The sequence below is a fragment of the Lycium barbarum genome, chromosome 6 (genome assembly GCF_019175385.1).
Source record: "Lycium barbarum isolate Lr01 chromosome 6, ASM1917538v2, whole genome shotgun sequence".
NCBI classification, from domain to species: domain Eukaryota; kingdom Viridiplantae; phylum Streptophyta; class Magnoliopsida; order Solanales; family Solanaceae; genus Lycium; species Lycium barbarum.
The window spans coordinates 105,886,326-105,900,974 of record NC_083342.1 but is presented as its reverse complement, the minus strand read 5'-3'; the positions used below and the strand labels follow the sequence as shown (position 1 = coordinate 105,900,974).

The 14,649-nt window shown below is 35.3% G+C and overlaps 2 protein-coding genes across 4 annotated transcripts; both read right to left on the bottom strand.

The window, feature by feature from the left end:
* On the bottom strand, positions 1-477 carry LOC132644328 (MADS-box protein SVP-like). Its single transcript, XM_060360916.1, has one exon. It carries the CDS (start codon positions 475-477, stop codon positions 1-3), a length of 477 nt encoding a protein of 158 aa, XP_060216899.1.
* Positions 478-1,893: 1,416 nt separating this feature from the next.
* On the bottom strand, positions 1,894-6,378 carry LOC132645227 (kinesin-like protein KIN-14U). 3 transcript variants are annotated; one of them, XM_060362084.1, is made up of 10 exons: positions 5,037-6,378; positions 4,851-4,934; positions 4,580-4,741; positions 4,387-4,493; positions 4,123-4,304; positions 3,870-4,034; positions 3,561-3,779; positions 3,395-3,432; positions 2,995-3,122; positions 1,894-2,901 (listed from the first exon to the last, which is right to left on the bottom strand). In XM_060362084.1, exons 1-10 carry the CDS (start codon positions 5,242-5,244, stop codon positions 2,290-2,292), a joined length of 1,905 nt encoding a protein of 634 aa, XP_060218067.1. In that variant the 5' UTR covers positions 5,245-6,378; the 3' UTR covers positions 1,894-2,289. The 3 variants fall into 3 exon arrangements, with proteins under 3 accessions (XP_060218067.1, XP_060218068.1, XP_060218069.1); XM_060362085.1 differs by lacking the exons at positions 4,851-4,934; positions 5,037-6,378 and having other exon boundaries at positions 4,387-4,459; positions 4,580-4,719; XM_060362086.1 differs by lacking the exons at positions 4,851-4,934; positions 5,037-6,378 and having other exon boundaries at positions 4,387-4,444; positions 4,580-4,704.
* Between the last annotated feature and the right edge of the window lie 8,271 nt (positions 6,379-14,649).

Here is a 14,649-nt window from a genome sequence, read left to right as displayed (position 1 = left end):
TTAGGTAAATAAAGCCTGAAAAGATTCAGAATCTTGCATGGAAGAAAGCTTTTCTCTTGTTCCTTCCAATTGCTCCTTCAACATCAAGAGTTGATTCAAATTTTGACATGTTTCAACATCGATACTCTCCACCCAATGGCGAAGACCATTCCCCCTGGTGGTCGAGGAGGATCTCGACCCCGAGGATTCACCAGAAACAACAACATCAGAATTAGAATGATGGGAATTTAGCCCTGACGTTGATGGTTCCAAACAACTACTACCAAGATGGTGTCTCTCGATAGCAGAATTAACGTCGCCACAAGTGTAAGGCTTTCCTGTGGGTGAAAAAACAACAGCGGCAACACGAGAACCCGTCATGGACTCGAGTTCTTTAGCTTTTTTGAAAAGTCCTTTGCGTCTTTTAGAGAATGTCACCATTCTCGACGCTTCCTTTGTGATTTTTTGAATCTCTATCTTCTTCTTTCCTGTGCCCATTCTTCTTAATTTCTCTCTAAGTTTTGTGCCCTCTTCTTCTTCAAGAAGTAAATTTTGCTTAAAATTAAGCTTTCCTTTGACGTTTGGTGTAAATGTGTATTTATAGGGAGGGATTGGATATCAGATACTGATTTGGTAAGGATTCCTAAAGCGATAATAATTGGTAGTTTCCTATTGAAAATGAACTACTTTCCATGTATTGGTTTCCTAATTTTTCTGTCTTATAGTATGTAACTTCTCCACCGCTTTAAACAATGAGACGTTTTCTTTTCTTTTTCCTATTTGGTTTAATTAACTTTCTTTAAAAGGAAACGTTTGACTACTTTTATGTTCATTTGACTTGTGATTATATACGAAGATTACAAGTGACAAAAGGGATCTCCAATTAATGTCAAAGTTATGCTAAAAAATTAATTGTCTTACTTAGTTGTTTTAATTTTAGTATGTTTGGGTTTGAATATTAATGTGGTAGTATACTACTGTATATAATTTAGTTAAAAGTTCTAATTAGTTTCCATGTCCTGTTTGTTCCTATATTAGTTATCTTTTCCTTTCATCGATCCTTTTCCTATTGGTTTAATTAATTTCCTTTTTAAGGACTAACAAAGAAAGTAAAAGCTGAGCGTCCCTTTTTTTTTTCTTTTTTTTTTTTGGGTTTGAATTTCTTCTTTTCTAAGATTTCCCGTTATTTCCTAAAATAATATGGTTTCTAGAAAACATTTTAGTTTGATTTGAAAAGTCAAATATGTTATCTGGTCCCAGTTGGATTGTTTGATTTTTGGGCCTAAATAAACAGGCCTAATAATTTACAGTAAAAAATTATTCGCAATTGAGTTTTATACCAATTCAATGAAAAATGACATATGTATATATAGAGATAATGGTCAAAAACGTAATTGAAGTATCACTTTTTTGCGAATTTTCTATTTGAACTATTAGATGTTTGCATTTTTTACCTGAATTATCACCAATTATTTATTAAAATACACCTGAAAATCACTTTTTTAAAATCTTATTTCAAAACAAAATCTCATTTAAAGAAGAAAGGCCTTTTTAGTTTACATAATTACATGGTAGTATTCAATTTATTTAAAAGCCCTAAATTCCTAATTAGTTTCCATGTCTATTAGTTTTCTTTCTTGAGGGTTAAGTCTAGGGTTAGGAGTTTTTTAAATGATAACATGGCCCCACAGGCCTCAGTAAATAATACGACTTCTATAAATGTGAAATTTGTAAATCACTAGTGACAGTAGTTATTTTGGGTTAATCTGGACGCACTAAAATTCTAAAAAATATGGACACATACTCACGGTACTCGACTAATTTTACGGGTACTTGCAAACTCTTGCACTGTTGCACATATAGGACTTGTCTTTGAAAAATAATTTAATTTCAAAGTAATACAACAGATGGAGGAGCAGCAGCAGCAGCAAACTTTTAATAGTTAGTTTCTGTTAATACATTCTGAACTGCAGTAACTAACAATGGTTACAACTTACAACATGAACTGAAAATATTTTCTCATGCACTTTCTTCGCACTGTCTCAATAAGACTACATTTGATGTAAACAGTAAACACACAAGCACAAAGAAACCAATTCTTTTTGCAAAGTATAAAATTAATCCTACCCCAAGAAATATCATCATCACACCTATAACACATAAACCCCGAATTCTCTCGTAGTCCTGAAGCTCTTCCAGACCAGAAAGAAAAACAAAAACAATGGCAGTAGCAGCAGCAACAACAAATAAAAGTCAAAACACCAAAAGGGAAAAAAAACTAAAGCACCTTTGATCAACCCTTTGTAATAGTTAGAGCAGATCAGACATCCTTCTTCTGTGGTGAGCTAGTAGTCTTTTAGGCTTTGGATCCGAGGGAGCGATGACTTTGCTTTGCAGTAAGACAGATGGCTTAACATCTGAATCATCACCACACTTAATATCCCCTGCTATGGTATGAGTCTCACTATATCGTGATCTTTTATTTGAAGTACTTCGTAGCTGTGCTTTGAAACGACGATCAAAGCTGTTTGATTGTGAACCAGAAATGTGCATAGAGCTCCTAGCCCATGATCTCAAACTTTGTGGTCTGATATGTACTTCCTTTTCTGCAGTAGTCTCCCTTATTCGACTGGCAACCGTGGAACTCATGAATCGAGGCACTGAGCTAGTGACATTTGTTTTTAGTCCCTTCTCGGAAATTCTTGGAGTTACTGTGATTTCAGCGACGTTTTCCTTGGGAGTTATAGGAAAGGTTTCTTCATCTTCAAGTGGCTGATATTTCTTCATGAAAAGCCTTTTGTTCTCACTCAATAAAAATTCAGCCTTATGTATTTGAGTCCTAAGTTCTGTACATCCTTCTTCAGCTTCCTTCATTTGCTCCTCAAGCTCAGATATCCTCTTTTCTCTTAGCTTCTTTGATTCCTTAAGGGATGCGAAACAACAAATAAGGATAAGTCATAAGGTCATCATAGACGATAGGAACAAAAAAAAAAAAAAAAAAAAGGAGAGGATTACTTGTGAGACTTCTCTGTTGCATTCTGCTGCTCTTGCTCTCTTTGCAAAGGTACAGGAGCATGTTGTCTCTCCAACATCTTCTTCGTATGGGCTGACATGGACTACCATCAAAACTTTTGATCTATCACCTAAAGCAGTAAGTTCAAAGAAATAACCCATCAACAACTTAACACATTTAGATGTCTAAGTACGAAGGCAAACAAGAGAGCTTTTTTTTTTTTAACATCAACTGCGAAGAAGTCAGAATTTCAAGATTCCTTAAAACTCCTAACCACCGACTGGATGCAATGAAATATTGCACAACTACTATCACAAATTATGATTGTTCAAAATGTGAAACAGCGTAAATAGTTCTGATATGCATACTAGGAGATGCCTCTTCAGGAATGAGAGAATTTACCTAAAGAATCCTTGAGAACTTGCGTCAATTTGCTATTTCTGCAATCAAAAGTTGTAACTTCATTAGTTAATGGAAATCACACTTCCAAATATTCATTAGACTCATAGCTCCTCAAGAAAACCAGATTTGTTTTTTATAAGTCAGAAACTGGTTTATATTCACCTACCTATAAGGAACATGTCCTCTCTTTCTTCTAAGAGCTGCAATAACATCACCTAGTGCAGAAAGAGAGAGATTTATCGCCCTCCCCTCGTCAAGGGTTTGTCCAGTAGCTCCAGTTTTAAGCAGGCGCTCACTCCCTCCAAGGTCAACCATCCACAGTTTGCTTGCTTCTGCTTTACTTCCCAAAGCATCCCCATAGTGATATATACTGATCCTCGTCAAGCTACATACAAAGAACTAAACAGATAAGGTAATTGAACCAAAGTAATCCAACTGAAGATGGGAAAGGGTTTTGCGCAAACTGGACACCCACCAATGCGATCTGCTGGATGTTTCGTTTACATTCGTCCATGATGTGGATCTAACTCGCCTCCCCTTATGATACCACCATTTTGCTTTAGTAACATTAGAGATTTCCACCTCAGTTAGACCGTCGATTTCAACTGTTCCTTTTGAATCTGTTTGAATATTTAGATTGCTGTAGTAGAGTAAGCCAAACTACCCCAGGAAATTCACAGTAAATTACATTGTCGATTATAGGGACAGGACAAGATATTGGGAATTACCATCTTGATGCGGTGTATTTCCGACTGGAAGGTCTTGGAGCAAGCAAATCCCTTATACTGCCCAAATAGACTTCGAGCATGCTAATCGAAAATGTAAATGAAATCGAGCTATCTAAAGAGGCAAGGTGAAAAAGCTCCTGAAGAACACGAGGAATGATCCCTGGAGACTCGGTGCTTCCCTCCTAAGAACACAAGAAAAGCACCTACTTCATTTCTATGAACATTCTTCATGACAATGTAACGATACAAAATAAGATAACTAACCATAGTATATGTCTTGCCAGTTCCAGTTTGTCCATAAGCTAATATACATGCATTGTGCCTATCAAGTGCAGATCTGATAATTGGCTCAACCTCAGCAAAAACATTTTCTACAGAATGTTCATAACAAATGCCTTTACTAAATTTCTTTGGAAATAAGATAGCCTATTTTTTAGCACATAAACATGTTACTAACCTTGGATTGATTCCTGAGGGAAAACCTTGTCAAATTCAAATTCTTTCCTGCTTCCACCAGATCTTACCACAATCTTCTCCGATTCAACTGAAATCGGTTGATGAGTTCTCCGTTTATCTGTTGGTGAAAATGGTCTAACTCGGGAAAACACCCGAATACAACCTGTATTAAGAAATATTAATGTCTCATTCAGAATACATAAATGAAGAAGGGAAAAAATGTCCCCATTTAGAAGATCTAAAGAAAAGTAAATATCCAAACTAGTGATCACCTTTAATATCTAGTATCTTATTCAATGCTTCTCTTCTTTTTTCAACCAAAGATCTTTCTGTATGCCTCAAACTTGCAATTTCACCTGCCAACCATAAGAGGAAAAGAGAGAAAATAAAAGAAAGTTCAGGTCATGAATTTTCAAAACTCATTCAAAACACAAAACAAATCCCAAGAAAAAAGCCACCTTCTAAATTCAAAATCCTCTGCTCAAGCTGAAACTTTTCATCATCTTCTTGAACCACATTGACATCTGTGAAAGTTGAAGGAATCTCTTGGGAAGAAGGCTCATCATCATTGGAATCTGGATTTGATCCTATTGGAGAAGAATTCTCCAATGCTTTCCCATTTTCCAGAGGCAATGAGATATGTTCTTCTTCATTAGAAATAAACATTGCTCAAGCCCTTGAAGAATACATAAAAGAATGGCCTTATTTCTCAAGAAATTCACAAACTTGAGATAAAAATCCAATCTTTCTCAAGAAAAAGGCCAACTCTTTGAGGTTAAAAGAACCCCAGATAATCAAAATCCAATCTTTCTCAAGAAAAAGGCCAAATCTTTGGGGTTAAAAGAACCCCAGATAATCAAAATCCTTAAGCACAATATGGATTCTTGCTAAAATGACACTACAGCAGAAACTAAGCTGACCCACACAAAGATGCTGCTAGATCGACCAACCAAAGAACCCCTCTGGGAATAAAATATAACACTGTTATGGTTCAGATCCTATTTATAGTAAAATATATAGAGAAGTAAGAATGAAGCTACATCTGTTGAATAAAAAATTAAAAAAAAAAGGAATCCAAGAATAAAATGCAGGAAGAAAACAAGAAAATGGGACTAGTTTTTTCCTGACATCCTAGAGGTTGGAACCATGAACAAAAACAAGTTCAAGAATATGAATAGCAATATCCTAAAATCTCTCTCACTCTATAAACTTAAAAGGTTGACACAATTATGTGTTTTTCTCATGGCAAAAGAACAGTATGAATGAAGAGTCAAGCATGTTTAGGTACTCTATTAAAGGTCTTTTACCTTGATCAATGGATTCTTAATTTTGTTATTGTTTTTATTAATCTTTTCTGTTTCTTTTTTCTTCAATGATTGATCACTTCATGAGAACCCTGATAAAGTGGAAAATAGCTTTTCGGACAGTTGGACGGTTAACTTGACAAAGAACCCGTTTGGATTGGCTTATAAGTTGACTTATAAGTTGTTTTCAGTTTTTTTGAGTGTTTGGCTGGCCAGCTTAAAGTCATTTTATGCTTAAAATAAGTTCAAAAAAATAATTGGACCCATTTGACTTAGTTTATCTAAAGCAGCTTATAAGCTGAAAGCAGCTTATAAGCTGCAAACAGCTTTAAGCTGTAAGCCAATCCAAACGGGCTCAAAGTAACTTACTTCCTATGTAGATTAAATAAAAATGAGGCGTTTGAAAAAGAAAAAAAAAGATTAAAATGAGACGTGAGAGGAGAAAAAAAGAAAAATAAAAGACGTGAGAGAACATTAAGAAAAAGTGGTTTTAGAAGAGGAACGTGAGGAGCGGAGGGAACACTAAAAAAGTATAGTATATTGAAAGATGTACTAATTTGAAATTTATTCCATTTTTATATTCTAATACTATTTTTATATATTGGTCTGTCGTGAATGATGCTAACATTATCCTAACTTGAATTATGGGAACTTTGACAAGACCAAAGCGGTGAAGTGTTCTCCACCTACGAAAATTAGAACCCCACTACACCAAAAATAGGAAAAGAAAATAGTTTAGCTAAGACCTAGCCCAACTTAAATAGATTTCTCCCTTTTTTTTTTTTCTTTTTTTTTTTGTATGATACTGTTGATCTCTTTTTGGAAATAAGGAAATACATATGTTATTGATACACAGTAGAATTACATGGATTTTTCTAAGGAACTTTGGTCCATGCGAGTCCTTGACAAAAGTACTTAGTTGAAAAAGTGGGTTACTCTCAGGCATGGTTTGAACTTCATCAATTATAATAGGGGGCAAGTGTACAAATAGCCGGACTCACATTTAAAGCACATATGAAATTACTAATTTTTTTTTCCTTTTTTTCGGCAAGTTTGACCGCTTTAAAATAACTTCATACGCGCTTGTGAAGTTACCATAGTCTAACTTCAGACAATGTGAACGCAAACAACCTTTCAACACGCATTTAAGATTTTGTTTGGCAAGGCTAAACTTTCAATTTTTTGTTTGAAGTTATCATCGGATTATTTGCAAGGAAAAATTGGAGAGCTAAATTTGGGTATTTATGCATGAAGTTCAAGCATCTCACGGGAAGTTGTAAAGCTACCTTATGTTAAAGGGGGGTGGGAGGGTCAATTTGACACCCCTTCGCCCGAAAATTATACTGTTTAGCTAGGTTAAAATTTTAATTTTGTGTATAACTATTATATGTCGCTTTCTTAATAAGTGTGTCTACTTTTTTTTTTTATTTTGACACTCTTAGTAAAAAATTTGACTTCGTCACTAATCACGATGTGGGTCATTCATCTGAAAAAGCCTATTTCCTAGCAGTATGTAGCATGAGACTTTAAGGTCAATGAGATTGTCATGTCAATTAGTTTTGACAAATATAAAGTATCAAGCATGCTATTCTGTACAAAATTTATCGTCTTCTGCCAAGTTCTTCTTGAAATCGAAATAACAGAGCGTCACGCAGAAGCTTATAATTGCAAACTTCAAACGATGATAAATCAGACGAAAAGGAAAACTATAAAAAGGACTTTGTTATATGATGAGTTTGGTCAATTGTCCTACACATGATAATACTAATATAAAAAAAGTATTCTAAAACTATTGAGAGAATAAATCTCCTCTTAAGCAAAACTCTCTAAAGGACTACATTATGGATGTTTTTCTGTGTGTTCTATTGCATGAGAAGGATTCTTCAATTTATAGAGGTTCAAAACCTTTTCCTCTAAGAAAAGAACTAGCCAAATATGGAAGAGAATTATATTTTCCTTTTAGGAAAAGTAAAGCAACTATGGCTATACTTGACTTTCCTTCAAAAGAAAAGTAACACTCAAATATGGTAAGAAAATCAGGATAAAACCCTGACAAATCTTCCCTTTTGACCTGGATTTTTTTGACAAATCTTGATCCGTCTTCTTCACATAATTTTCATCACTGCTGCTTGCTATGGTTAAAAGTAGGCATGAGTTAAAAATTTGAGTCTTGTCCGTTAAAAGTGAGCACATGTTAAAAGTGGAGCCCATCAGTTAAAAGTGAACATGTGTTAAAATTGGCCTAAGAGTTTAAAGTAAGCAAAGGTTGAAAATTTGAGCTCATACATTAAAAGTAAACGTGAGTTGAAAATTGGAGCTCATGTGTTAAAGTAAGCATGAGTTAAAAATTATTTTTGTTTTAAAAATATACAGCAGCAGGATTTTTGAAAATATGATTGAAAATTTCTCCACATGTAGTACTCCAGATATTTTTTTTCTTTTTGTGACAAAAATTTTCATTATCGTCAAATTGGCTGCATCTTGATATGCATCTGCCTTAAACCTGTCTTCAATCTCATTGTACCGTTAACTCTGATACCACTTGTTGAATTCATCATTGGTTGAACCTGGCTCTGATACCACTTGTTAGAGCGAAATAACATGGAGTCATGTGGAAGCTAAAAATTGCAAACCTTGAACGACAATAAATCAAAAGACAATGAAAATATACTAAAATGTCATAATATTTTAATAGGGTTTGGTCAATTGATCTACATATGAAAAATTAATATAAAGAAAAGCAGTAGCATCATTACTTTTTATTATTTTTCTTAAGTTTAAAATTTTAGTTTTTGTTTAAAAAAAATAAAAATTTAGACTTGTCATAATTATTGGATCTTGAAGCCCATTTTGTTAGACCCAATTGATAAAAAGGGGTACTAGCTTTCTATAGCAAAGGAAAAAGACTATTTCTTTTACCCTTCATAAGACTCTCCTCTTGTTCTCCTCCTAAGCCTATTAGAGACCTCAATCCACATAAGTTACTCTCTAAATATCATCAAGATCCTTCTAGTTTTCATGCTTTGAATATATTTTGGAATATTGTCACCAAAAATCAAGATAGGTTAAGCCTTGTCTTGAAAACCCTAGGTTTTTGGATTTGTGAAGAAGCTCGATCATTCTTGTGGTACAAGAGGCACTTGTAAAGGCTAAGGAAGTCGACATATTTACTTGATCGTTGCTTTGGGGATTTATAACTTCTTGATGTTTGTTTGAGCTTTAGAAGCACTAAAGCTCCAAGGTTTGCACATAATCTTGAATTTCACATTTTATTTAGTTAAAGTATTTTGAATATCTTAAGCTTGGGTAAAACTTGTTATTACTTTAAATTGCTATCCTATTTGGTTGTTGCTATTTAAATTAGTTAGCATGGATTAATTTCGTTAAGTAGCATCCTCCTTAGGGGGTTTCTACAAAAGCATAAAGACCATACAGAGAAAAATCTCCCCACAAACATGACTCTCTAAACGATTACATTGTAGATGCTTTTCTGTGTGTTCTATTATATGAGAGGGATTCCCAGCTTTTCCCATCTGTAACCTTGCATCTTCTTGATGTTTTACTAATGAATTTTATTACTTTACCAAAAAAAAAAAATTATATGAGAGGGATTCTTCAATATATAGAGGTTCAAAACTTTTTCCTCCAAGAAAAGGACTAGCCAAATATGAAAGAGAATTATATTTTCCTTTTAGAAAAAGTAAAGCAACTATGGTTACGCTTGACTTTCCTTCCAGAGAAAAGCAACACTCAAATATGGTAAGAAAATCAGGGCAAAACCCTAACAGTTCTAAGCTTACTATTATATAAAAAGATGAAATGCATATCTATCATCTTTGATTGCTTGGTATGGATGAGAATTCTTTGATAAAAAATTATGAAACAAGATACATTTTGCTACTAAAGGTCAGAGCTAATGAAGGCTAGAAACATAGCATTGATGAAGACTCTAAAAGTTAGGTGTTCACACCCTTAACCGAAGTTGCTTAGACTCGGGTGTACGTATCCGATACGGGTACGGATCCGAGTGTCGGATTTGAAAAAATCTAAATTTCAAGAATCGAGGGTGCGGATTCGGGGATGGATACGGGTGCGGGAATTCGATTAAGAAAATTTAAAATTATAAAAAGTAGAGCTATAAATGTTGAGAGATTTCTCTGAAACACAAAGCAGCAAAAATGAGACAAAAATACTATAATATTGACGGTATGTGTTTCCCTTATCTTAAATTTGTTTTATCTTTAATTTTGAAAAATCAAAATTTCAATTTTCCCGAAATTTGTTGATCGACTAGGTCAAAGTATCCAAACTTGATTGACCGTATCCCGGACGTATTTCGCTCCAACTCTAGCTCTCGACCCGTGTCTAGACGGGATCAGCATAAAAAACAGAGAGTCCACGCAACTTAGCCCTTAACTGGCTATGGATCAGACACAGAAAAAATTAAAACATGACTGTCTTAAATGGCAAAGTGCAAATAAACTCCTCATGAAATTAATACTTTATAATAGTAAAGTTACAAACTTACTTTTGCTCATATTACAAAAACACATTTTATGCACAATAACAATATATCGTAATTATAAAAATTTAGCCATTATGATAATGAAGTGTCGATCCATCCTAAGCTATCAAAATTCATCTACCTTTCAGAGTTAGGCTGAGCAGTCGAGTTGGGTTAGCCTATTTTAACAACTATAATTAAGGATCTCTTAATAATTGTTGTTTATTTTAATGACATTTGGGGTGAGACCAATAGGTAATCATGGAGACTTTTACTTTTGCTTAAGTTAGGGTTATGGACCCTATTGAACAATAAGGTTGAGAACTTCCAATTGCGGATAGTCGGTCCCATGAATTCGAATTGCAATTACTATTTCTGTTTTTAATAGAGACAGAATGTGTACACGATGTAATGACTCTTAATTCTGTTTAATGAATGAAATATCCTCATTACCAAAAAAAGAATGATCAATTGATTTTGTAGCCTTTATAAAATTATTTTTAATTTATTTATTTTCACACATAAAAGTTCAAAAATAACATATACGAGAACTTTGTAAATTATTCCTTCTATTTAAATCGTAAAGGATCCACCTTACTAAACCCGTCAACCGGTAATCGGACCGGTAAAATCGGAACCGGAACCGGAACTGGTTAACCGTTTATTATATACCGGGCCGGTTTTAATTTTTTTGGAACCGGAACCGGTTAAACCGGTAAAACCTGAACCGAACCGGTTAAACCGGTGGAATTAATTATTTTTTTTAAATAGAGCCGTTGGGCTGCTTTGTTGGACCGTTGACCAACGGTCCATTTGCAAAAATGACTGTTGCCAAACGGTCCCAAACCTATTTTTTTCCCCCCCTCCCCCAACCCCCCCAAACTTTTTTTTAATACTTTAACCCATCCCCCACCCCTATATAAACCCCTCTCCATTTTCATTTTAATCCACACCAATTCACTCTTCTCTTTCTCTCAAATCTCAATCTCTCAATTATAGTTACTTTGCAACAATTAGCCACTTTAAATTTCTCTCAAATAAATATTATAAAGTCTTATTATAGTTTCAATTATTAATTTTGCAATTATAATATTGTTAGTGGAGTTGGTGATTTTGCAACAATCCGAAGTAGCTTTGGTGGATTTGCAATTCTAGCCGCCTTCACTTTGTTGGAAGTTAGTCCGGCAATTTGGTACCTTCGTTACAACTCTATCTTTATTTTTCGCAATTTAATTTACGCAATTTAATTCTAGCAATTGAATTTGTTGCAATTTATTTTCTTGTGATTTATTTGAGTGTGATTTAAATTAATTCTATTTAATAATGGCGAAGAGATTTAGATGTGGTGCCGGTAGTAGTGGTATTGTTAGGGGCGGGCTTAATGAGGAAACATTTGTGGAAGAAACACCTAATTTAGGTATTGATATTGGTGGAAATAATCCACTTTTAGGTCATGAGGCAATACAACAATATTATACCGACACTTTTAATGAAATTGATGATGATGATGAAACACAAGCCCCCGAAAATCCCATAGGAGATACATGTCCTGCACAATCACATACACAAGAAAAACCGCATAGAACTCGTAAGACAACCGCTAAAATTTGGAAATTTATGACTAAGGATAGGGAAAGCCAAATAGCTAAATGTACCCTATGTGGACAAGTATTTGCTTTTAGGCAAGAAACTAGTAAGGATGGTGGAACGGGTACACTAAATGGTCATATGAGAAAGAAACATATGGATGTTTGGGGAGAGCAAACGGGTTCAAATGTGGGGGGTATTCAAATGACTATAGACCCACGAACCGGTAAAAATTTTAAGTATGACAAGAAAAAAGAACGTGTAGAAATAGCTAAAATGGTAGCTTATGATTGTTTACCATTTTCCTTTCCTTTGGGTTTGGGGTTTGTTACTTACATTCAACGTTGTTATAATCCGTTATTTGAGGGTATTCCTAGAAGTACTTGTAGAGCGGATGTTATAGATTTGTATAAAAAATATAGATTTTATTTGCGCCACGTATTTAATTCTTTAAATTGTAATGTTTCTCTTACCGCTGATTTGGGTCTTAGTCTTAAGAAGTTAGATTTTTTTGCTATTACATGTCATTGGGTTGATGACAATTGGGTTATGCAAAAAAGAATTAGATCTTTTTTATATGATGAAGGAAAAGGTCGTCACGATGGAAAAAATTTAGCGGATTCAATGTTTACTATTATGAGATTTTTTAACATTTATAGAAAAACACTTTGTATTGCTTTAGACAATGCTTCTAATAATACAAAGGCGATTGGTCTTCTAAAAAGAGAATTAAACCCTCCGCTAAAAAATATTTTTCATGTGAAATGTAGTTGTCACATTTTAAACTTAATTGTTAAAGATGGTCTTGTGCGTTTTGACGATTCTATTCAAAAAGTTAGAGAGGCGGTTGCGTTTCTTTTTTGTAATGCTAATAGGGGAAGACTTAGAGATTTTAAGAATTGTTGTGTGGAAAATAACCTTAGACCTAGAAAAATTCAAGTAGAAATTGAGACTAGGTGGAACTACACTTACATTATGCTACAACAAACATATGAGTATAGGATTCGCATACAACAAGTTCACAACAAATATAATATTAATAATGATGATTGGTTAAATTTTACGCATTGGGAAGATGTTAATGAATGTGTTGAACTCTTAGAAATTTTTTATAATGCAACTCTTGCTTTTTCTAAATAATTCTATGCAACGGTAACCGAAATTTTAGCCTACTTAGCGGAAATAGCTAGAGTTTTACAAGAGTATAAATATAAATCCGGTTATCAAGCGGATATTTTTGATATGACAACAAAATTTAAGAAGTATTTTTTCCCATCCCAACTTTATTTATATTAGGTTCTGTTTACCCCGGATTTGGATAATCAATTGAATTTGTGAGTGGGTATAAGATATGTGGTTAAGTCTCAACCTACCGAAATTAGGTGTTTGAGAGAGAGATTTTGTATATATATTGCTATTACAAAGTGTTCTTGATGTTAGGAAGCCAACCCCCATAAGGAGAGGGATGGGCTCTATTTATAGTGTTTCCTCCATGGGCTTCATACAATGCTAATCATTAAAAAATAAGAGAAAGGGCGACTCTGAGTGGGTTAGGTTGGCTGTACTGTCTGACACACGCATGGTGGGTGGTTGACCATGGCAGGACGCTACCGACGCGTGGCTCACGCGCAACGGCTCTTCCGGACCAACGATCACGGATAATCGGACTAAAGGCCTCGACCAACCCGGTGATGAAGAAACCGGACCAAATGGTGCCTCTGCTTAGCCCCGGTCATAGCGCTCCTCCGGTTCAGAATGGAAGTCTTCATGTATGCTCTTGTCCTCTTCTTCCTTCGGATCCTTGTCTCACCGGTTTACACTTATCCGGTTTTTACCGTATACAGTTAGTCCCCACACTTTCCGGACCGAAGTTTATCGGAGTAACGGGAAGTGGAAGAATCAAGAGACCGGTGATTCCCTTAGACCGTAGTTATATTCTTCATTTTGGCGGGAACAGTTGCGTCACGTTCCCCCTTTATCGGCCACGTGTTTTATCCCGGATGGCCGATTCTGACAACTGCCGCACGCACGTCGTTTCAAGTCATTCCACATTAATTACGGGGCACGTGGCGCTCCCCGATTGGTTGGGGAATCGTAACCGTCATAGCCTTTACCTATATAAGGCCCTTTCACCTCTTCACTTTGTCACTTTCACGATCCATTCCCTCTTCATTTTATCCCCTTACTGCACTTCTTCATCTTCACCACGTACAATCGCCATTCACAACAAGTTTGTCGTTGATTTATTGCATCCATTACGTAAAAAAGAAACAACTTTGCTACCATCTTTGCTAGCTACTTAGGCTCGAGTGTCGCTGCTTCCTACTCCGCCATTTCTTGAATTATCTGTTCCTTCTCTCTTTTTTAACTTCCTTTCTGACTCTACTGAACTTCTCTTTTTCACATTTTCAAATGTCTGAAACCACTTCCCATGACATTCCCTCGGTTTCATCCCCGGGAACCGAGGCTGCGTCCCCGGCTAAAGCGAAGAGCTCTTTTGAGCCTACGGCTTCGAAAATAATACCTGCCAAACCCAACTTTAATAAAGACCTCGAGGTTGAAAAACCTTCGTCGGTGTCCGACAGGGTATTCGATGTGAGGTGATACCCCTCCTCCATTACCGAGGATAAGCTCGACCTGGTCCGGACTGACTGCGGGTGGCATACGCGTTCGGTT

Coding starts and splice junctions, on each gene's coding strand:
- LOC132645227 (XM_060362084.1), bottom strand. CDS start 5,244: ATGTTTATTTCTAATGAAGAAGAACATATCTCATTGCCTCTGGAAAAT. Junction 4,305..4,386: donor CTGGCAAGACATATACTATG/GTTAGTTATCTT, acceptor TTGTGTTCTTAG/GAGGGAAGCACCGAGTCTCC. Junction 3,433..3,560: donor AGAGGACATGTTCCTTATAG/GTAGGTGAATAT, acceptor TTTTGATTGCAG/AAATAGCAAATTGACGCAAG.
- LOC132644328 (XM_060360916.1), bottom strand. CDS start 477: ATGGGCACAGGAAAGAAGAAGATAGAGATTCAAAAAATCACAAAGGAA.